Below are 25,032 nucleotides of genomic sequence, written 5' to 3'. Positions count from 1 at the left end.
TAAATAAGTTATCATTATGCCTTTACAAAAATTCAAAAATTACAAAACTAAAAAAATTTTTTTTTTAAAAAAAGGCTTTTTTCTGTACCGGCCGATATTGCCCGAAATTGGCTAGTATAACCAATACGCAGCCGGTATTTTTTTTCGGTACAATATAGAAGTGTACTGGTACCGGTGCACTGGCCGGTACCGGTACGGTATCGACCACACTGGGTTAACCACGTCCAATTAGCAAAAATTCACTCTATACGCCACAACACAGGTAATGAGGTTCCTCTCTCACGCTCTTGATGAGCTATAGTGAAGTACAACATGGTTTTTGGTACAGAATGGAACCATCGTAAGTTCATATATGTATGCATTTATGATGTGTGCACATGTCGACGAATGTGTTCAAATTCATTACTAGGAGCATAAAACTATTCCATTACAAGGCCATGCATAAAACTATTTCAGTAGCCATAAGCTAACATCGAAGCAGTTGAAGCAAAGAAAGGTAAATCATTAATAAGAACATTTTCAAAAATTAGGCTTGAACAGTTGCATAACATAGTAAAAACAACTAGCACAGTGAACTCATAGAAGCTGAGGTCAAATGTGACAGTAAAAGCTGAAAATTAAATGTGCTACTGGCCTCTTATATTTATGTCCACTCAAACAACTAAATCCCAAGGTCCTTCTCAAGTAGTACTCCATCCTTAACAAGCCTGCATTAACCCCTCAATGGGTAAGTGTGATGCGTCCAGCAACTTGATCAAGATCTCGGCGGCCACTGGATGTGATTTTCCTTCCGCTGGCAGACAATAGAAGTTGTTGTAAGTACCAAAAAATTATGGGATGTTAGATTGATGATGCTGCCCTCAGAGAACAGTAAAACAAAGTTTCTTATCAGGCATTCAGGCTTCTTTTCAATGTGACTAGAAAGCCCACAAAATTGTCTTAATTTCTAAGGTGAACAAAAAGACAATTAAAACTCGAAGGAAAAATTACCGTGTCTTATTAATTTGTATCACAAAAAGAATTAACTTTTATCAATTAAAATCATATTTCTCACTGGGGAAAAACTTGGATATATTTAACCCAATAAACAGACCCTCAACTTTTCCGGGTATGAAATGAACCATATCAGGAACCCGTTTCTTTCAAATACACAATTCAAGTAATACAGAGAATATTTTGGGGTTTGAATAATCCAAACATTAAGCCACAAATTGCCATTCTTTAATAAATGAGCCAAAACCAATGACAAAGATACTCACCCCTTTGCATCAATTTCAACAATTTTCATTGTCTGCAATTGCTGAAGTATGTGACGAGCAATAGCACCACTGCTTTTGCAGAAATGAGGTGGACGACTGCCATTTCTCTTGCTTCCTCCATAGATCCTTCTGAAGGCACCAACACCTAGGCCCCCCCTCAAGTAGATCTTCCTTGCCATGGAAGCTACAGTACAATTGAGTTAAAAATGCAATCACAGAACAATTATACTAGAAAACATTTGCATGTAATTGCATGCACACACATTTTTTAGAGGAGAGAGAGGGAGACACATACCGGCTCTAATGTAGTACCAATCTGGGTCATATGGAGCAAGTTCCTTAAATGTTGCAGTCTTAACAAGATCAGTCCATTCAGGCAGCTCAACCTATTAGAAAACATGGAGACAGAAAGAAAACATAAGAATAGCAGCTTGGCTCAAAACTGTTGCTTACATTTACAAAGCAAAATAAATCCTTAATGCCAATGAAAGCCACAGGAACTAGTTAATTTCCATAATAAACAAAAGACACGAGAAAGCAAATTAAACACCCTAACAAATATGGGAACAAGCAACAGCCTGCTTTCACATAAACCCACATAAAAAAGATTGCACAAAACAAAATAACAATTTACAAAACAATTGCAAAGAACAAAATCACAAATTATTTTACTTCATGCACACATTTGGAAAATCCAATATTAAAAACTAATAGTATAATAGAAATCACATTAACATAAGTACAATATGTTCATTCCTGTTGATCGCTAAACACTCATTCATATATACATATATATATATATGTATGTATGTATATATATGTATGTATATATATGTATGTATAGTATCAGAGGAATGTATTCTATCCATAAAATTATATATAAGGGCCGCAGAAAAATGAACAAGTCTCTGCAAAACCAGGTTCTGTGTGCTAATTGGGGCACATCTAACATGTCTTCAAACGCAGACATGTTCTTTTTTTTTATTTTATTGTTTTGGTAACAAGTGTGGTTCAAGGTACTGTCTGTTGCCCATTGTTGCTGTTTGGTGTGTTTTTGGTTTTGTTTGTAGCAGCTTATTTGTTGCTGATGATGATTGCTTGCAGTGTTGCTGCTGAGTTTTGAACTATTGTAATCAGTTCTTTGATTTTAATGATTGTCACATCACACATTCATCTAAAAATACATGACTACAATATAGTTCTACAAATATAAACACACAAGGAAATCAATCTAAACTTTTTCTTTTAGAGTATGTAATCATGTTTAACTATTAAGTACCCCCCTGAACAAATTTGCTAAAGACATGACACAAACAAACCAATATATAAAGAAGAACTACACCACTATTCTTTACACCTCATCTCCATCCTAATAAGTACCCTTATACATCAATGAAAACAACCCTTAAAACAAGAAGATCCATAGAATCTATCATTTCTATAACTTTACAAATAAATCACGGCTTTCCACACACACACACACACACACACACAAAAACCATCTTTGGAACAATCCCAAAAATGGGTACCTGGGATTTCCATGAAAAATAAAATATTCTTTTGCAATTTTCAGATTTACATAAAAGTACAAAACAAACCCATCTGCCCTGGAACTCAAACATCCACAATAATAAGATTCCAATGTATATTTCATCAAATGGTTAACCACCAATACCCAAAAGAAAAATCACTTTCACTTCTCACTAAAAAATAAATCAAACAAAACAAAACAAAGCAAAAGGTAAAAGTTTCAGATTCATATAACAAAACAGATATACGCATCATCATGTAATAAGAGTTTATGAATAGAGAAAGAGAGAGATACATACATGGCCAGACCGTTTGAGGTGAGCGGCATAGGCCTTGACGAACTCGTGAGGTGACACATCTTTTACGGTTCTCGCCGCCTCCATTTTTTCTTCTTTCTTCTGGTGCTGCTGCTGCGCTTGTGCTCTTGCGGCGATGTGTTGTATGTGTGTGAGAGGGTTTGTGAAAAAGAGAGTATATAAGATGAGATATGTTTCAGGAATTAGGGTTAAACAAGCGCATGACTTTTTTTTTTTTTTTTGGTCACTGAGATTTTGAAAATTACTTCTTTGACCCAGCTATTCTTTTAAATTCCACTAATAAGGCATTAATAACCTCAGTTTTTTTTTAGTCCTTAAAAATATTCAGGTTTTTATCTACTTATTATTTTTTATAATTTGATAGTTTGGAGTCGAAGATTTTGAAAGGATGACAATGTTGGGGTAAACATTTTTTTTTTTTTGGTTAACGAAAAATGGGGGTCTTTATGGCTACATTACACCCCCGGGCAGGGCGCTGATCTGACATAAGCTCTAGCCGTTCTAACCAGACCGTGCGGGGAGTCAACCCCACCAAGGATGCCCACCAACAATTGGCTATGGAGATGATTCGAACCCAAGCCTGACAAGCAGGGCCACGAACTCCTTACCATTAAACCAACCAACATGTTGGCAATGTTAAGGTAAACTACCTTGCCTAATCCCCACCTCACGGGGCCTTGTGAGACCCCACTTGCCCCACATATACAATTATTTTTTTAATAATAATAATAATACCTCTTACAATAATATAAATCATATTTTATTGATCTTATTTCCCAATAGTCCTTTTATAGTGTCCTTGGGTTTGTTTTATTTTTAATAAAATTTTTGTTACTCATCAATGTGTGCATGTGTTTTTTGTTGGGGGGGGGGGGGGGGGAATGTTAAATGAGCTATTAAGACAAATTCCTTTCTAAGTGACCGATCAGCACAATTAATTTATCAATTGAACAAGGTGAAAACTCCACAATGGGAAGCTCAAACAACTAATTTATGGAAGTAAGATTGTATTAATATTACAAGCAACAACCATAACACTCTTTTCTCGTGGTACTGGGACTTTAAAGATAAAAAAAAATGTCTCTTCTCCTATTTTTCCTCTCTCTTATCTAGTCTTTTTTCTCATCCCCTTTTTCGTTGCCATCTCCTCTTCTTTTATATGCATTTTCCCTCTCCTTATCCTTCCAGTTGGCTTGCCCCTAACTGGATCTTTATGGGATATTTTCCCTTCTTCTATTAGTTTATCTCCCTTTTTTTTATCCTGAAAAGGGACTTTTGGAGGGTGTTTGTATTGTTCAGGTTGTCCTACATGCATTTAATGTGAAAGAGATTAGGTAGAGAACCTCTAATTAATGTGGAGGTGACAGTTTCTGTGATCCTTATCCCCTTAGGGAATTATTCGAGGTATAATTGGTGAGAATGGAACCTCGGTATAAAAAATGAAATTAGTTCCTCGATATCGCTCCTTTGTATTCTCCGAGATCATCCGTGTTTATTACCTCAAATGAGAGTTCAAAGTTGGTGGCATATCCCGAACTCCTCGGGAATCGTCTAGGGGGACACTTCTCTTTGTGGTTCATAGAGATGGGCTCAACCCATCCTTTCTAGTATAAGCTTTCAAGCCCTTTGGGCCTCGGCCCATAATTGAATCCACTCTCCACACAATAGCTCCCCACATTCTTCATATCACTGATGTGAGGTGGTGCCATTAGGTAATAAATGTTCTAGATGTGCCCGAGCTTCCTGCCCTTCGATTAATGGCACGTGTGTTTATGAGCGGCTAGATGGGCGTTTTGGAAAGTGGAAAAGGGCTCGAGAAACCAAGGGTCATTTTCCCCCTTTTCCCACTCCTTCCGTCTCTATAAAAGGGGGAACTCAAACTAGTTTCTGAGTTCCCATTTTCTATTTTTCTCCATTCCCTCTCCAAGCTCTCTCGAGTTCTTCGTACTCCTCCTCACTAATAACTTCTCCGGGCTTTCTCAGATGTACTTTGGCATTCCTTCTCTCTTTTTCTTGTTTGTAATTCTTTAATTTCTTCCTATTTCCTCTTCTTCTTCTTCGTCTTCTTCTTCTTCTTCCTTTTTTAATTTTTAATTTTTATTTTTAACATATCAAATCTAGTCAATGGAAAAGTTCAAACCTATGGTTAATACACCTGAAAGGCTAGCTGAGTTTAAAAGGGTGCATAGTATCCTCAAGGATGTAGAGGTGAGATATTGCCCCAAGTCTAAGGCAATATTCTTAAGCGGGGAAGATAGGGTTGTTATTCCTTGGTTAGCGTTTATAGAGGGTGGGGTCAGGATCCCTATAAGTAAGTTATTAACCAACTTTTTAAGGCATTTCAAAGTGTGCCCTGACCAGTGTACCTCTAATGTATTTAGAGTCGTTAGTAGTGTAGATGTACTTAATAGGAGACTTGGCCTTAATTTAACCGAGCATGATATTAACTAATATATATAGCTTCCAAGATAGTAAATCCTCGGGATTTTATTTCAAAATTCGGCACAGGGAAGTAAGACTCATATCAAGCCTTTTAGATTCCAACAAAGAGAGAAGGAGATTATCTGATCATCTCGGGGAATTGGTATTTCGACGGAATTCATTGTCCCAAAATTGCAGGTATAGCAGGTGGGTAGGATTTTTAGGAGCCTCTTTCTTTTATCTTTATTTAATCATTTCATATGTATGTGTTAACACGGTTTGTTCGATACTATCTTCCTAACTAATTTCTATATAGCTCTTTTATCTTTTTAGATGACCACGCATTTAAAAAGAGAAGGCAATTGATCAACTCCATAGATTTGAACAAGCTGTTGAGATCTCCCATATACCTTCACTTAGACGGGCAACTTTGGGTCGTATATCTTCTCCTCGAGCATACCCCTGTATACTAGAGTTTTCAAAACGTGGAAAAGGCAATCACACAGAATCACCCTTTACTCCCTTACATTGATGTCCGAGTAAAGGGGTACGTTCTATCCCCGTCTGAAAGAGAGCGGAAGGATGAAAACGTAGTGATTCTCCACCTCCTTTCACCCCGGTAGCATCTAGGGGTAATGGTAGCTATTCTTATCGACCACTTGTGCCGAAGAAGAAGAGACAGGTAATTCTGCTTCTCCAGATCCCCCAACTAGGATTCAAGTGCTTGAACTCCCGACCACTCTTCTCGCAGAAGATACTTTGAAAGAAATGTCTTACCAATGGACCTGGGTCACTCTCAACCAAATTCTGGGCACGCCTTCTTCTACTCATGCCCATGATTCTCCTGCTCTTCAGGTTCAAGCCCCAGTTGCCCATGTGGTGGCTTCAGCTATTCCCGTGTGCACTACTCTATCTCAAGGGTTGCGAGGTGGGCGAAAAAGGCAAAGGGGAGAGAAAGGGAGTTCTGGTCCTAAGGTGACGACCCTTGACCCTGAAGACTCTTTTACTGTAGGGGCTGACGCCCCCGTCCAAACTCAAGGAGCCCCAGCTTACACAATGTCCTTCGTAGTAGATGGGGAGCCTTTTCTTACGACTGATAGAGTTAGGCCGTAGAGATAAGGCCGAGGGGGCCTCGTTGCTGAGTGTGTGGGTCGGGCACTCCTTCTTCCCGAAGACATAAACCATTAGGAGAAATGGGAGATCACTCCCTCCTTCTCACATGAAGAGGGAAGCAATCATGGTAAGTCGCCCCCCTCCCCATCTCTTTACTTTTCTTTCCTTTTCATAAGTTAAGTTCTACTTCTAACTATTATCTTGCAGGGTTATCAATGTTCCATAGTGCTAGAGAAAAGGTACTTGGCTACTAAGGCCAAGTTGGAGGAGTTGGCTAAGGACAAAGAGGATCTCCTTAGCAAAATCTCAAATGTGATGAACAAAGTATTCGAATTAGAGAAGCTTCACTCTGAGGCTGAGGATAATACCAAGGCTATAACTGAGAGGAAAAAAGCTTTGGAGAAAGAGCTCTTGGAAGCTAAAAAGAAGTTAGAAGAAAAGTAGGCCGAGCTAAAGGCCTTTGTTGTTATGGACGATGAGAAGATTCAAGCTACATATTACCAAGGCTAGACTGATTACATTATCTCGGTGAAACCTGAAGTGCAGTGGAATCTTCAAGTTTACTTCACCAAAGTATGGACCGCGGCCTTAGACAAGATGTAGGTAAAGGCTTCCCCTACTCTAAGGCAAGATGATAGCATCTCAGTCCCGGCTGAATTGATAATAGTCCCAAACCTCGAGATCTAGGCTATTATCAATGATGAGTTTCCCGATGAAGGATGCTAGGGGTCCACCCGCAGTTAACCCAGTGGTGGGTGATTTGACAAGTTCTGAAGAGGAGCCGTCTTGTCGAGGGGCAGCTTAAAGCTTCTTAGATCCCAGCTTTACTTTCTTTTTATTTCCTGTTTTTATATGCCCTGGCTAAAGGGTTAATTTTGTAATTCAGACTATTGTTCTTCTATATATATATATATATTTTGCATTCTTGTATTTCTAGAGTGTTTATTTTCATTCTTTATTGTTTTGTAATCCTCTTTCCTCCTTTAGTTATAGAATTTCACTAAGGTAGGAAGTTTGTTTTAATGAAAGTAGAGAAAAAAAGTTCAACTCCGTGGGACTGGTTAGCACCATTTTTTTTTAAGTCTCAATTTCCTTTTCTCTTAGTGACCTTGGAGTCAAGCTAAGGCAGAAAATTCAGCTTAAGACCTATCTGAGGCAAAGATAGGTTTTAGTAGGATTTGTATTTTTTTTTTTAAGTCTTAATTTCCTTTTCAGTTAGTGATCCTAGAGTTAGGTTAAGGCAAAAAATTCAGCTTAAGACCTACTTGAAGCAAACATAGGGTCTAGTACCACGGGATTTGCATCTATTATTATTATTGTTTTTTTAAATCTTAATTTCTTTTTCTGTTAGTGAACCTGGAGTCAGGCTAAGGCCGAAAATTCAGCTTAAGACCTACTCGAGGCAAAGACAGGGTCTAGTACCATGGGGTTTTTTTTTTTTTTTTTGAGTCTCAATTTCCTTTTCTGTTAGTGACCCTGGAATTAGGCTAAGGTAGAAAATTCAACTTTAAGACTTCCTCGAGGTAAAGATAGGGACTAGTACTGTGAGTTTTTTTTTTTTTTTAAGTCTCAATTTCCTTTTCTATTAGTAACCCTAGAGTCAGGCTAAGGCAGAAAATTGAGCTTAAGACCTACCTAAGGGAAAGACAGGGCCTAGTACCACGGGGTTTGTTTTTTTGCATCATAATCTCAATGTTGCGACTTGGGCCTTCTTGATGTCCTTCGTTATTCTCCAGACTTAACAATAGTAAACATGGATAATGTACAATCTTCGTTATATCAATAAAAAGTAATACTTTTTTTAAGTTAAATACATTCCATGGCTAGCTACAGGTCTTTCGTCTAGGTCCTTTAGCCGATATGCCCTTGTCCACGGGATAGATGTAACTCGATATGTTCCCTCCGAATTAGGTCCTAGTTTTCCCATGGTAGGATCTTTGGTGTTCCCCAAGACTTTCCTCAGTACTAAATCTCCTGGTATAAACAACTTGCACTTGATGCCTTTGTTGTATCTACAACTAATCCTTTTGATTTTTGTAACTTTGTAGAGTTCTTCAATCCACATTTGGATGAATGTGCAGTAGCTAGGTACAAAATCTTAGGCGCATAGACGTCACAACAACTCTTGTTATGCATGTATCTCTTTGTCTCAACGATGACGAATATAAATTATTTTTTTTTAAAATGTTTTGGAACCCTAGTGCATGAATTCCTAGAAGGTCAAGTCATCATGGGCTAAAAACAGAATTTAATGTTTAGTTTTTGCAAAGCTTGATAGATCGCGAGATATCAAGATTCATTAATTCTCGATATATTGATGAGTATCAAGACCAGCAATTTAGCTTTTCTTGAGCACTTTTTTTTGAGTAATCTTGTGTTTTCAATAAAACCACTTGTACCACTTGTTGGTGAACAATATGTTATTCTTAAGTACACTAGAAACTAAGACTCAATTGCATATAAAGCGTTTTGATCTCGGATATGCCAATACATAAAAATATAGCTCTTACAATCATCATTGAAAAAAATAACACTATTTATATTTCATTGGACTTCTTCTAGCAGAATTCTTTGATGCAGTTCTCTCAGGCTTTTTATTAACATCAATTACAGAAATGACTAATGCTTCAAACACAATTTTTATTACATAATAATATAATATATGATATGATACAAGCATGCAATTGAGATTCATGAGTTGGCAAAACAAAGGCTAGTTGCTATTAATGATTCCATTTTCGCAACTTTATTTTTTAAGCAAGCTTGAATGAAATTGCATACATCGATAGACGGAAACAATAAAACAGAAACACTCTAAGAACATCTTAATGCTTTATTTGTTCAATAAAGCTTTCAAAATTCTTAAAAGAAGATCCACCTTCAGTAACACTCTTTTTAGCCATTTGCTTCAGCTTCAATGCATTTGTTTTTATACCATCATCAATGATCAAAGTTTTTATCTTTGTGTTGATTTCTTGCCTTGTGATAATCCCATTTTCATCTGGGTTCAACCCTAAACCAACCTCCCAAAAATCACATATGTAACTCTTATTTTGGAATTGATCTGTAAAGTAAGGCCAACATAGAGATGGGACTCCCATGCTTATACCCTCCAAGGTTGAATTCCATCCACAATGAGTTATAAAACATGCAATAGAAGGGTGAGCTAGCACCTGCTCTTGAGGTGCCCAATCAACAATCTTTCCACTATCAACTATTCTCGATCTAATCCCATCCAAGAATTCAGAAAGTGCTTCATTGGCGATATCTGACCGAATAACCCACAAAAATGGTAGGCCTGTGAGTTCAAGTCCAAGTGCTAGTTCATCAAATTGTTGTTGGTTGAAGGTTGAGGTGCTGCCAAAGGAAGCATAAATGACTGAACCCTCAGGTTGTTTATCAAGCCAACTTAGGCAAGTTGAATCCTCAGGCCAAAAGCTTCCAATATGATTTTCCAATTGATTGCCCAAAAGTAATGGACCAACAGGTATGATCCCAGGAATTAAATTTAAGGCCAACGAGTCAAGTTCATAGAATGAGTTGCAGAGAAGCCATTTGCATAGTTTGACAGTATGGTTCATCCTGAAAACATATTGAAAAAACATGTTTTGCATCCTTGATTCTCCTGGGAAGCTCCATGGAAACTCTGAGCTTTTCCATGCAGGGATTTCCTTTGACAGCCAAATCAAGTCATTTTTTATTGGAGTTCCTACAGGGTCATCATAATATTTTTATCAAAACCAAACACAGTACAATATCATGTATCAATTGTTTAATTTAAAAATAACCTTCATATGAACCTTAACTTCTTTTCCATTTTTCTTCTCATCATTTAAAATAAAATTTTAACAGCGAATGAACTTTCTTCATTTCAAGTGAAATGGAGAGACTGGGAGGTGTCAAGAATACTAGTTAGTTATTACCTTGAGTATCTATAATTCCATCCTCAATAAGCTTTGGGCTAAGGAATACAAGGGCCAAGGTTGCTGGTCCAGCAGGCCAAAATGCAGCACTTTGAATTCCCATCTTCTCAGCAACATCAAATGCCCACGCAACTGCTACATCAGCAATGACACAAATGATTCGATCATCATCAGATTCGTTAATTTTCTCAATCAAGTCCTTGAAATGATCTGGCTTAACTTCTTCAAAATTATTTATCGGTTTAAGAATATCAATTTGATCATCTCCAGGTTCTAGACCGTCCGGGATTGAAACTAGCCTTATCGGGCTATTCACTGGCATTGTAGTTGTTAATCTTGCATTTATGAACTCAGTGCTAACAAATGTGACCTTGATCCCATGATCAACAATCTGGTGTGACAACTTCATAAGTGGGGCAACATGGCCCTGTGCTGGAAATGGTATGACTAGCACATGTGGTTGGCTACCCATGACAAATTCAAAATTCCAAAATCTGCAAAATAACATATGGAAGTCATATTCCAATTAAATCATAAACAATCTCCCTAGTAAATCTCCAACATATAGGTAGAATAAGAATAGCATCACCCTTTAAGACTGCAACAATAAGTCAAATTTATTTATATATTTATTTATATTTTTTTTAGTGTGAGAAGCGATACAATAAGTCACAAGAAGTTGAATATTTGACAGGCTTAAGATGGTCTCATAGGACTATGTGTGTAAGAGCTAGTTTGAAGGTTAAAAACCATTAAATAAAACAGCATATTATGAGCAAAGCAGTATAAATGGTAAACCACAAACTTGATCTTAGCTAGAAGGCCAAGAAAGGTATTGGTAATTCATACACTACTGTTATAACAACATAACTGTAAAATTTCTGATTTGATAATAAAACAAAAACATGAAGAGAATGACCTCAGGGGAAGAATTGAAAGAACAGTTTATCAATGTAATAACATATACCAAATCAAGACAATAATCTTAATTATTACGCTCCTTTACAGTTTAGTTACAAAATTAGTTGTAGTCTTAGGCTATAAAATTAGTTGTAGCCTTAGACTGCAAACTTATTTAATATCCTTTCATTTGAGGTGAATTTTGACAAATCCACCATTGAATTACATTTTCTTCTTATATCTTCCTTGCTTGTAAAATTTCAAGAAAATTAAAGATTAATAGCTATGTTATCAATAAAGTTTTTAAATTGCAAGCTTTTGTAATTTAAAATTAGGCATAAAATATAAGTTTATAGATCATATAGTAAATAATATCAAATTGACATAAAATTTAACATGTGTATTAAGAGCGTAAAGAATATACAATTCAATGGTTAGATTTTCAAAATATGTTGTAATATTTATTTTATTGAGTGAGTTTGTAGTTTTAGACTACAACTAATTTCGTAACTAAACTTTGTTTTTTTTATTTTATTTTTTATAATTCGATAGTTGGGGGTAGAGGATTCTAATCTTGGATATCTTCATTTGAAACACCAAGAAGCACTAACTAGTTGAATTATAAGACTCTGGGCAAAAAAAAGAAAAAAAAAAAAAGATACATTACTTTAGGTTCTCAATCAAATGCAAATACTTGGTTGTTTTGAATTTAATTTTTCTTAGAAAAGATGACACTAGTTGTGTTTTACCCATATACATAATTCAAACTTTGACCATCAAATTTCATAAATAAATGTATTGAATAAGGTAAAAGCAGAACAAGTAACTCTAGTTCATGAAAGGGTTGGTGTGAAAACATACAAGAAGTCGAACTGAAGATCCAGAAAAATATCAGATAGGCAGCTATGATCTATGTGTGTGACAGTGTGTATAAGGCCTAAAAACTTTAAAGTGAAAAGCTCAAAGGAACTAAAAATTGAAGAGTAATAGCTGGTTTAGTTGGCTTCTTATAGCTCATTCTTGCAAATGTGAAATTGGATGTGACAATTTAAGGTGCATGCCTTGCAGGGTTCTCAAGAATTTGATCTCTAGTCTTTTTTTATCTATTTTTTATCTCTAGTATTAAATTAATGTCCATTGACTATTCCATCAATTTAGGTCCTGAAAATAATTGGAGCTGGATTTCTGATTTAAATTATAGTAATTGGACATGAAGGTGATTGGGTATTTGGGAATCCAAAATTTCATGGGTTTTGCTGGGGACACAGAATTCCAGTGCAGGCCCAATAACAAAATATATTTTCAAGATTCATCCATATTACTATTACACATGCCTTTAATAAGAATCATAGACTAGGAAGCATGCATGGTCACAAATACAGGCATGGGTATGGCTACGTATAAGACATGACAGGTTTTGGAAACTTAGAAAACAGGTGCGATGAAAATATGTATCTTAATTAAGGAGTAATTACAATAAATCTATTATAATTTGACTTGAGTTCCAGTGCAAGCAATATAACAAAATATTTTTTCAAGATTCATCCATATTATAAATGTTAGGCGAGCCTTTAATAAGAATCATAAGTAAACTAAATAAAAAGAATAAAGTTACTTTAAATTATATGACCGAGTGACACCAATAAAACATCATCTTGATGTCATAGTCAATTTGATTTCTATATTTTGGCAGTAGTCGATTTGGTCAATCTTATTCTTAACTTACGATCAAATTAGTCTCTAGCGATTAACGGAAAATACTTAGGTAGCAAATGGTGCATATTGTTGGCACACAGATGACTAGTAAAATAATGAAAAAAAGTAATTACTTCTTAAAAAAAAAAGCCACATCATCAATATTAAAAATGAAAAAAAAATTAAACATCAAAAAGAAAAAAGAAAAAAGGATGAGTTCTATTTTAAATTTTTTTTTTCATTTTAAATCATAATTTTCCTGCAATTTCTTGTTAGCCAAACACAGCAACCCAAAACCCAAAATCTTTTCCTCACTAACTCTGATTCCCACTAGAAGGAATCCTCTTTTCACTTTCTTCAAGTGGGATTGCGCGTTATAGTAGGGGTATGCTACTTTGTGCTGCTGAATTCATATTCGAAGGTTTTGTGGGTGATAATGATAAGTTTTGATTGCGAGATAACGAATGAATTTTTGGGTTGAGTTTTATTTCTGCATTTCTGGGTTTCTGTGTTTGGCTAACAAGAAAGTGTAAGAAAAACTTGATATTTTTTAATAATAAAAAAACTCATCCCTTCTTCCATATATTTTTAAATTTGCTGATGTTGATAAAATTGCTGAGGTGGCCTTTTTAAAAGCAGTAATTAAATTATTATTATTATTATTATTTTATTAGCCATCTGTGCGCCAACAATGCACACCATTTGTTATATAGACATTTTCTATTAGTAAGTTAATGGTAGAGACTAATTTAATTATAAGTTAAAAATAACATGGACCAAATTAATGACTACCAAAATATAGAAATCAAATTGACTATAACCCCGAACCAAAATAGTGTTTTTGCCTTTTATATAAAAATCAAGTCTCTATGAAAAACTAAATATTTATATATGAACTTGGATTGAAGAACATCCTATTGTGATTTCATGATGCCAACTTCGCAAGCCATTATGGCAATTCAAATCTTTAAACACCTGCTCACATCTTCATTTTTTTAGCAATAAGCTTGAGTGAAATTGCATACTTCGATAGACATTGAAACAATAAAACATAAACACTCTAAAAACATCTTAATGCTTCATTTGTTCAATAAAGCTTTCAAAATTCTTAAAAGAAGATCCACCTTCACCAACACTCTTTTTAGCCATTTCCTTCAACTCTAGTGCCTTTGTCTTTATAACATCATCAGAGAGCAATGCTTTTATCTTTGTGTTGATTACGTGCCTTGTGACAATCCCATTTTCATACGGGTTCAACCCTAAACCAACCTTCCAAACATCACATATGTGAATTAGTCTGTAAAGTAAGGCCAACATAGAAATGGGACTCCCATGCTTATGCCTTCCAAGGTTGAATTCCATCCACAATGGCTTATAAAACATGCAGTAGAAGGGTGAGCTAGCGCCTCCTCTTGAGGTGCCCAATCAACAATCTTTCCACGATCAGCTATTCTCTTTCTAATCCCATCTAGGAATTCCGAGAGTGCTTCATTGGTGATATCAGATCGAATAACCCACAAAAATGGAAGACCTATCAGTTCAAGTCCAAGTGCTAGTTCATCAAATTGTTGTTGGTTGAAGATTGAGGTACTGCCAAAGGAAACATAAATGACCGAACCCACAGGTTGTTTATCAAGCCAACTTAGGCAAGTTGAATCATCAGGCCAAAAGCCTCCAATTTGACAGCCCAATTGACTACCTGAAAGTAATGGACCGACAGGTATGATCCCAGGAACTAAATTTAAGGCCGATGAGTCTAGTTCATAGAATGAGTTGCAGAGAAGCCAGTTGCATAGTTTGACAAAATGGTTCATCCTAAAAGCATATTGAAAAAAAATGTTTTGCGTCCTTGTTTCTCTGGGAAGCTCCATGGAAACTCTGAGCTTTTCCATGCAGGGATTTCCTTTGACAGCCAAATCAAGTCATTTTTTATTGGAGTTCCTACAGGGTCATCAGATTATTTTTACTAAAACCAAACAAGTACCATATCATGTATCAATTGTTTAATTTAAAAGTAACCTTCATGGAACTTTAACTTCTTTCCATTTTTTGTTTTCATCATTTAAAATAAAAATTTAACCGTGAAATGAACTTTCTTCATTTCAAGTGAAATGGAGAGACTGGGAGGTGTCAAAAATACTAGTTAGTTATTACTTGAGTGTCTATAATTCCATCCTCAATAAGCTTTGGGATCCGGAGTGTAAGGGCCAAGGTTACTGGTCCAGCAGGCCAAAATGCAGCACTTCTAATTCCCATCTTCTCAGAAACTTCAAATGCCCACACAACCGATATCCCAGCAACGACACAACTAATCCGATCATAATAAGATTCGTTAATTTTCTCAATCAAGTCCTTGAAATGACCTGGCATAACTTCCTGAAAACTATTTATCAGTTTAAGAGCATCAGTTCGATCATCCACAGGTTCTAGACCATCTGGTAGTGAGACCAACCTTATCAGGCTATTCACTGGCATTGTAGTTGTTAATCTTGCAATTATGAACTCAGTGCTAACAAATGTGACCTTGATCCCATGATCAGCTATCTGGTGAGACAACTTCATAAGTGGCGCAACATGGCCCTGTGCTGGAAATGATACGACTAGCACATGTGATTGGCTGCCCATGACAAATTCTACTCTATATTGCCACAAAAATTATAACATCCAGAAATTCAAAATTCCAAAATCTGTAAAATAACACATCGAAGTCATATTCCAATTAAATCATGAACAATATCTCATGTAAATCTCCAACACATTGCTAGAATATGGATAGCATGACTTTCTAAGAATGCCAAAAAAAAAAAAAAAAAACTTTTTTGTTTTTTGAGAAGAGCTCCAATAATTCACAAGAAGTCGAATGTTGACAGGCTTTAGAATGGTCTCATAGTTTGAAGGTAGTAAACAACAAGGAAATAAAACAATATATTACGAGCAAAAAGCATGATAAATGGTAAATCACACACTTGATCTTAGCTAGAAGGCCGAGAAAGGCATTGGTAATCGCACACTACTGTTACAAAAAGATAACTTTAAAATTTCCGATTTGATAATAAAACAGGAACATGAAGAGAATAACCTCAGGGTAAGAATTGAAAGAACAATTTATCAATGTAATAACATGTAGCAAATCAAGACAATAATCTTAATTAATATCCACATATATTTTTGATAATTTGATAGGTGGGGGAGGGGGGATTCGAATGGCAAAAAAACAATAATCTTAATACACAATAAGGATATATATATAATAAATCAAATATAGGGTAAAACTCGAATATAGTACTTTAGGTTCTCAATTAAATCTAAACAATGTTGTTTTGAATTTAATTTTTCTTAGAAAAGATAACACTAGTTGTGTTTTACCCATATATGCAATTCAAACTTTGACCATCTTTTTTTTTTTGGTGAATCCAAACTTTGACCATCTAATTTCATAAATAAATGTATTGAATCAGGTAAAAAGCAGAACAAAATAACTTTAGTTCATGAATGGGTTAGTGTGAAATCATACAAGAAGTCAACTGAAGATCCAGCAAAATATCAGACAACAGCTATGATCTGTGTGTGTGACAGTTAGATAGTGTGAATTAACTATTAAGGCCTTAAAACTTTAAAGTCAAAAGCTCATAGGAGCAAAAATTTGGAGAGAGATAGAAGGTTTAGTTGGATTTTTATAGCTCTTTCTGGCAAACGTGAAATTGGATGCCGCAAGACAAGGTGCATGACTTGCAGGGTTCTAAAGAATTTGATCTCTAGTCTTAAATTAATATTCATTGACTATTCCATCAAATTAGGCCCGGAACAATAATTGGAGCTGAATTTCTAATCTTAAATTAAAGGAATTGGACATGATGGTGATTGGGTATTTGGAAAACCAAAATTTCTTGGGTTTTGCTGGGGACAGAATTCCAGTGCAGGCCCGATAACAAAATATATTTCAAGATTCATCCATATTACTATTGTGCGTGCCTTTAATAAGAATCATAGACTAGGAAGCATGGGCCCAATAACAAAAGAACAAAGTTTCTCTCCAAACTAGTTTGGAGAGAAACTCTTCAAACTTCTTATATATTTCATTTTTGGGTGTGAATTTTGAGAATCTAACCGTTGAATTTCATGTTCCTTATGTTCTTAACATACGTATCAAATTTCGTTCAAATTGGATATTATTTACTATTTGATCAATTAACTTATTTTTTACATATAACTTTAAATCACAAAAACTTGAAATTATAACATTTATTTGATGACATAGCAATTGATCTTTGATCTTCTTGAAATTTTGTAAGTATTAAAAATGTAATAAGAACATATAATCTAACGGTTAGATTTTCAAAATTCACACTCAATATAAAGATATATGATGACTTTGTAGGGTTTCTCTCCAAACTAGTTTGGAGAGAAACTTTGTTAATAACAAAATATATTTTCAAGATTCATCTATATTACTATTACGCATTTCTTTAATAAGAATCACAGACTACGAAGCATGGTCACCTTTACATGTATGGGTATGGGTTCGTATATGACATGACAAGTTTTGAAAACTTAAGACGTAGGTTACGTATGTTAATTATGGAGTAATTACCATAAATCTATTATAATTTGACTTGAATTTACATTGTCTATCCGTAATTTGAAAATTGTCACATTATCTCTTGTTACCCAACTTTAATAAAAACATGTGTAAATATGTATATTTGTTTCACTTTTATGTCTTTCTCAAAAAAGAAAAGAAAAAAGAAAATAAGAGAAAATAAGAACTAAAAGTTGGGGTTTTGTAAAAATTAAGAAAACAGAACTTTGAAGCAACTGCATCCTTGAAAAAGCATTCCACAATCACATAGATCCATAAGAAAAATTTTACTGAAAAGAAGATCAAAGAAAATTCAAATGGGCTCACTATAGACTTTAAGCTTACTACAATTTAGTTGGGCTTGTGATCATATTCAAAGAAACTCCTTTTGACAACTTTCTTATTACTACAATTTAGTTGGGCTTGTGGTCATAGGCACCAAATTCAATAAATCTCAATAACATGTCTTTTGCAATGATATGAAATAAAAAACTACATAGATAATGGTAGATTTACCCTTGTTTTTGTCTTGGAGCCTAGCGTTGTTGTAATCGACTTTGGAATTAATATTATCTTTCTTCTTAGTAGTTCTTCTATCTTTGACTTGAACTTGCCGAAAAGCAGCCGCGGCGAAGCTGATGGTAGCTGTGAGGAGTGAGAATCATCTTTGGATTTGGTTTGTCCGGTAAAAGAGGGAAAAGTAGGAGAGTTTTTGGTGGGCCAAGAGTTTTCTCACCGCCAAAAACCAATTATTTTTTAATGGGATTTACTAAGGGCACGTTAGTAAACTACTTTAGAAATATTTTTATGAACAAACGAAAAAGTAATTAATTAGTATGATAGTTTTTTCAATTCCTTATAAAGACTTTCCAAAAATAGATGGTATTAATCATACCATTTTTTAAACAATCTCGGAGTATCGAAGAATAGTTTTCGGTGTTGGTGGAGATTGAACTCCAGATCTCTTATACATCATCAAATATTTTACGAGTTGAGCTAATTAGAACCCACGTTAAATTCGTGAGTATAATAGAAGCTATTTTGCTTGAGCCATTTAATTTACAATTTTACCTCAATTATATCATTATTTCTAACTTTTTTCATCATGTTGTTCAGCGTCAGTTTGTGCTTTTTTTTAAAAATTTATTTTTTGCATTGTTTTAATATATATATATATATATATATATATATATATATATAATAACAAAAATTTAAAATAGTATAATATGTGTATTGTGTTAATTTTTATAAGATGTAATTTTATTAATTTTAATTGATAATAAATAATAATTTTCTTATTTAATGTAATAAGTAAATTTATATAAGTTATATTTTTGATTCTCTCATTTTTCTCTTCAACAAAATACAAAAGTTTTCTATCTCTATACTTTTCTATCCTCCCAACTAAATAGATAGGAGAGAAAATTAAACATTTTCTATTATTCAGCTTTTTTTTTTGTCTCTTCCCCCCATTTTCTTTGAAAAAGTGACCTTTGAACTCTATTTATAGGGTTTGAAGTTTGAATTTTAGGGGGTGTTTGGTAGAGTAGTTTGAGATGAGATTTTTGTAGTTTTTTGAAATTTGTGTGGGTGAAAAAGTGTGTGGAAAAGTATGTAAAGTTATTTAAAATGTAAAAATGTGAGTTTGAGATTGTGTAACAAACAGGCCCATTAAAGCTCATTATGTGAGTGCCTTGCTCACATGTAAATTAAAAAAAGGGTTGTGTTAAGGGGCACCGCACGGTGCCCGTTAACTACAAAATTTTTTACTTTTTTCTGACACAATTTTTGACTTTTTTTTAAACAATTTATGTCACTTTTTCAACTTTATATGTACCATTTGAGATTTTTTTTTTGACTTTTTTTGACAATTTTTTTTTTTTTTTTTGTCTTTCCTGTACTTAACGAGTACCAAGCGGTGCTGGTTAACATTCTCCTTAAAAAAAAGACGCATGAGATAAGGAAGAAGTAATTGAAAGCTAGCCACTCAAGAGTCCAATTGAAAGTAAAAAGAAGGGTAGTCAGCCACACAACTCTAAAAAAACAAGAAAGATATTTTTTGAAGACAATAGTTGAGAGAGAAGGTTAAGAAAACAAATGAAGAAACACAACATGAGAAAGAGGGAAAGATTGAAGATGGAGATGCAAGGTTATAAATCTCTTTTTTTTTGGGATGATATAGGCTGTCTCCAACGTGTCCAATAATTTCTTAAAAGAAAAAAGGGGCTGGGACACATATGCAGCATGTCCCGTACATGTCTAACACAAGCACGGCAGGCAAAAGGCATGTCGACACTTTCCAGATCATAGTTACTAAATAAAAATTCAATAAAATAGATTTTAAAGACTAAAAACTAGACTAAAGAGCTAATTACATCATAAAGTTTGAGGATATTTGTATTTTACACTTTAAAGTTATAAGATTTGAATTTTACCTATTTAAAGTTCTATTATGTTTGCATTAGCAATCCATCGGTCCATATTTTTCATTAAGTGTTACATAAATTTGTTACGCTTGTTTACTTTATCCAATAAAATGATCTTGCATCATTTTTAAACTAGATATTTGCATCTAAATAGGTTTGGATCGAAGATCCTCTCTATTTTCTTGCCGAGCAATTATTGATGGATGTAGACTTTACTGATTAATGATGACAATATCAGCTTTTCTTTTTTTAAAAAAAGTTTTTATAAAAAACTAAGGCTAAATTGAAAACAACACTTATAAAATTTGGATTTGTTTGGATTTTATACTACGAAGTTTTAGAATTTAGATTTTACCTCCTGAAGTTTTATTCCATTTGCATTAGCAATTCGTTTATTCATATTTTCCGTTAAGTGCCACATAAGTCTACCACATGTGTTTAGTTTATTCAATAAAATAATGCCATGACACTTTTTAATTTTTTTTAGGCTACAAAAAAAATGTTGCAATTAACTCAAAAGTGTTTTCTGAGATGCAATTGACTCGTATGTAGTAGAAATGGTTGGGAATGAGATCCCCGTCCCAAACTTTCCTTGTTTCCAACCCTGCAACTCTTTGTTTTAGTCTCAACATGCATGCTAAGTTGCTAACTCAGAAGTGTTTTTTGCAAAAAGATAGAAATGTTAAATATAGTTTGTGAATTGTGGTTAAGCTAGCATTTTCACTTGTGTACTTTAGAAGGAATAATGTTTGCTAAAACTTTAGTCATAATTGATAAATTGCCACTTTGAAGCACTTAGCCTTTTTGCTTTTACTAAAAAAGAACAGAAAAAGGGGAAGTAAAATATTCAATAAGCAGGTTAATTAAGCATAAGCAGAATTAAGGCAAATTTCTATTCACGATGCCAACATTGCAAGCCATTATGGCAATTCAAATCTTTAAACCCCTGCTCACATCTCCATTTTTTAGCAATAAACGTAAATGGGATTGCATACTTCGATAGACATAGAAACAATAAAGCATAAACAATTTAAAAGCGTCTTAATGCTTTATTTGTTCAATAAAGCTTTCAAAATTCTTAAAAGAAGATCCACCATCAGTAACACTCTTTTTAGACATATCCTTCAGCTTCAATGCATTTGTTTTTATACCATCATCAAAGAGCAATGTTTTTATCTTTATGTTAATTTCATGCCTCGTGATAATCCCATTTTCATCTGGGTTCAACCCTAAACCAACCTTCCAAACATCACATATGTAACTCTTATTTTGGAATTGATCTGTAAAGTAAGGCCAGCAGAGAAATGGGACTCCCATGCTTATACCCTCCAAGATTGAATTCCATCCACAATGGCTTAGAAAACATGCAGTAGAAGGGTGAGCTAGCACCTGCTCTTGAGGTGCCCAATTAACAATCCTTCCACGATCAGCTATTCTCGTTCTAAACCCATACAGGAATTCAGTAAGCGTTTCATTGATGATATCTGACCGAGCAACCCACAAAAATGGTTGGCCTATGAGTTCAAGTCCAAGTGCAAGTTCATCCAATTGTTGTTGGCTGAAGATTGATGTGCTGCCAAAGGAAGCATAAATGACTGAACCCACCGGTTGTTTATCAAGCCAACTTAGGCAAGTTGAATCCTCTAGCCAAAAGCTTCCAATATGACTGCTTGATTGGTTGGCCAAAAGTAATGGGCCAACAGGCATGATTTCAGGAATTAAATTTAAGGCCAATGAGTCAAGTTCATAGAATGAGTTGCAGAGAAGCCAGTTGCATTGTTTGACAAAATGGTTCATCCTGAAAACATGTCCAAATACAAATTCTTGTGCCTTTGAGTCTCCGGGGCAGCTCCATGGCAGCTTTGTGCTTGTCCATGCTGGGATTTCCTTTGACAGCCAAATCAACTCATTTTTTAATGGAGTTCCTACAGGGTCAAATTATTTTCATCAAAACCAAACAAGTACCATATAATATATCAATTGTTTAATATAAAAATAACATCCATATGAACTTTATCCCCTTTTCCATTTTTCTTTTCATTTAAAATAAAATCAAAATCACGAAATGGAGACTTAAAGGTGCTAATTGACATAGGGTCATTGGCAAAATAGTGGAGTAGTTAATTATTACCTCGAGTATCTATAATTCCATCTTGAATAAGCTTTGGGATACTTAGTATGGTGGCCAAGGTTGCTGGTCCTGCAGGCCAAAGTACAGCCATTTTAATTCCCATCTTCTCGGCTACTTCGAGTGCCGGCACAACCATTCCATCAGTAATGACACAACTGATATGCTCATCATCAGACTCGTTAATTTTCTCAATCAAGTCCTTGAAATGACCTGGCATAAATTCTATAAAACTATTGGTCAGCTTAATAGTATCATTTGGATCATCGCCGGGTTCTAGACCATCTGGGAATGAGACTAGCCTTATTGGGCTCTTCATTGGCATTGTAGTTTTTAATCTTTCGTGTATGAACTCAGGGCTAACAAATGTGACCTTGATCCCATGATCAACAATCCGGTGAGAAAACTTCATAAATGGGGCAACATGGCCCTGTGCTGGAAATGGTACGACTAGCACATGTGGTTGGCTACCCATGGCCCCAAATTCTAAATTCTGAAGTCTGCAAAATAACAAATCATAACCAAAATCTCTAGTAACTACCAACGGAGACAACTGAAAAGTATGATAAGCAGTAAAGCACATGCTACTATAATAAGATAATTGTAAGATTATATTGGTCAATAATAAAACTAGAAAATCAAAAGCACCAAATAAATGGAATTCAAACTCTAAAAATCTAACTCAATAAACAAATGTATCAAATCTGGGAAAATCAGAGCAAAACAACTATAGTCCATAGTTTGGCAGGTGTGAAAACATACAATTCGACTAAAACTCCTGCAAAATATCAGACGGCATCTATGATCTGTGACTGTGTGAGTAAGCTCAGTAAGGCCTTAAAACTCTTTTAAGTCGAAAGCTCAAACCGGCTAAAAGTTGAAGAGAGGAAAAGAGTGTTTCAGGCTCTCACAGACGTGCTTGGAAGCTATTGGTTTGATTTTTAGAGCTCTTTATAGCAAATGTGAAATCAAATGTCAACAAAAGGTGCATGCATTGAAGGGTTCTTCAGTATTTGGTGAAGAAAATTTTATACAAATGAAAGAAATAAGAGTTTGTTCAGAGGATTCAAGTATGCTATTGGCTGGTAGAAATTTCCTTTCTTTCTGATCTTAAATTAAGAGCCGCCGGTCAAATTAAGCCCAAAGAAAAGGACTTTGTACACTGGAAGGCTCAGTCTATTGTCGTTGAGTAATAATTCTACAAGGACTACACAAAAAATTTGCCCACATTTTCACGGGTTGACAAGGATATATGGATAATTGATATTATTTTCTTGTTTACTTTGAACAATATGCTCTGTTAGCATTTGTGAAAAATTGTCAAATTTTTTGTGCCTATAAATTTTTTTTAAGTAAAAAAGAATGCGACCTGAAGAAGGTGATGGGCATTAGTGCAAGCCAAGAATTATAGGTAATTCCTTTTCACCTAATTCATTCATTTGAGTTTTTCTTTTTACTTGGCAACTCATTTGAAGAGTATTAAACATATAATGTTGGGCGATTAATATAAAACTTAGTGCAAGATTTTTTTTTTCCTTACTTGGCCACAATAATTAATTTTTTTTGTTAGAAAAATATTGGAGATATAACGGGATAATAAATATTACATTTTTGTGATTTATAGAATATGGGGAAGTTAATTACAATATTTGACTTTTATAATCATGAATAATGTCAAACTAGGTTTCACAAAAAAGAAAAGAAAAGAAAAGAAGAGATGGTTTATTATATTTTTCATTATTTTATTTTAATTGAAAGTTTTTAAAATCAAGGGTTTTATTTCCTTCTTCTCAAAAAAAAAAAAAAAAAAAAGAATATGAATTTTCTTGATATATGATTTAGGTATTAAAATTTATCAAGAATGAGCAAAGAGCAAATTATAAAATTCAGAATTATTAGTAAGGATACATACAATGAACTCTTGCAATCCATTAGGCCTTTTTGTTAGGTTTGTATTTATAGGTTGGAAATTATGAACAAAGATTAAGTCTAGAAGTCATTTTCAAGACTATTTGATGTTCAAGACTACCGTTCAAGACTGATGCTGAAAGTGAAGTTGTTGCACACTCAAAAATCACAGAGATTGCTACTATGAAGAATCTTCAAGAATATTCTTGAAGTTGTAGACTAGCGTTCAAGTTGAACAAAATTCACAATACAAGAGTCTAGGCATTTAGTGTTGTATGTGGTCATATTAGTAAGTTTTACTTGGAGTTGCTATAAAATTAGGGTTTATTCTATTATAAACTTCAATTCTATATAGTAGATCTATTTCCTTGAGGGTTGGTGGTAAATCTCTAGTGAGTTTTTCCCATCTAGGGTTTTCTCTGTGTAACAATATTGCACTGTTCTTTATTTTTTGCACTTGTTTTGTGGTATTGGTTTGTGAGACAATTAATCACAAATTGAACTTGAAAGCATAATATCTTAATTAACTTAACTTGGCATAAAACTAGTTGTGGGGGAGATGGGCCTAGGAGTGCATGTTTATATGCATATTGGGCCTGAGGCCCAGGCCGAGGAAATTAAGTAGTCCGTGGATGGGTAAACATCTTACTAAGGTTCTTTGTTAGTTTATAGAGAAGCAAAGTCTGATTGTGATCATCGAAGAAGTTGGCCCGACGAGGAATATCTCCTTGGATCAGATAGGCATAAGTCGGAATTGTTGGGGTTGATACCCTAAAATCCAATTTATTGACATGTCATAAATAATTAAATTGTTTAATTATATGAGACTATTT

At 34.5% G+C, this 25,032-nt stretch overlaps 3 protein-coding genes and 1 pseudogene across 3 annotated transcripts; all 4 read right to left on the bottom strand.

The window, feature by feature from the left end:
* Positions 1-380: 380 nt before the first annotated feature.
* Positions 381-3,278, bottom strand: LOC142631511 (small ribosomal subunit protein eS19x-like). Its single transcript, XM_075805676.1, has 4 exons — positions 3,089-3,278; positions 1,555-1,645; positions 1,260-1,443; positions 381-793 (listed from the first exon to the last, which is right to left on the bottom strand). Exons 1-4 carry the CDS (start codon positions 3,170-3,172, stop codon positions 721-723), a joined length of 432 nt encoding a protein of 143 aa, XP_075661791.1. The 5' UTR covers positions 3,173-3,278; the 3' UTR covers positions 381-720.
* Positions 3,279-9,465: 6,187 nt separating this feature from the next.
* LOC142630774 (UDP-glycosyltransferase 83A1-like) lies at positions 9,466-11,035 on the bottom strand. Its single transcript, XM_075804823.1, has 2 exons — positions 10,564-11,035; positions 9,466-10,349 (listed from the first exon to the last, which is right to left on the bottom strand). The coding sequence occupies exons 1-2, from the start codon at positions 11,033-11,035 to the stop codon at positions 9,466-9,468; spliced, it is 1,356 nt and encodes a 451-aa protein (XP_075660938.1).
* Positions 11,036-14,229: 3,194 nt separating this feature from the next.
* Positions 14,230-15,783, bottom strand: LOC142630720 (UDP-glycosyltransferase 83A1-like; annotated as a pseudogene).
* Positions 15,784-21,039: 5,256 nt separating this feature from the next.
* On the bottom strand, positions 21,040-23,194 carry LOC142630870 (UDP-glycosyltransferase 83A1-like). The gene is made up of 3 exons (XM_075804924.1): positions 23,054-23,194; positions 22,295-22,791; positions 21,040-22,088 (listed from the first exon to the last, which is right to left on the bottom strand). Exons 2-3 carry the CDS (start codon positions 22,764-22,766, stop codon positions 21,205-21,207), a joined length of 1,356 nt encoding a protein of 451 aa, XP_075661039.1. The 5' UTR covers positions 22,767-22,791; positions 23,054-23,194; the 3' UTR covers positions 21,040-21,204.
* Positions 23,195-25,032: the final 1,838 nt, after the last annotated feature.

This window comes from Castanea sativa, chromosome 4, assembly GCF_040712315.1.
Source record: "Castanea sativa cultivar Marrone di Chiusa Pesio chromosome 4, ASM4071231v1".
NCBI lineage: Eukaryota > Viridiplantae > Streptophyta > Magnoliopsida > Fagales > Fagaceae > Castanea > Castanea sativa.
The sequence above is the reverse complement of the archived record's forward strand: the minus strand, read 5'-3'. Positions and strand labels throughout refer to the sequence as shown.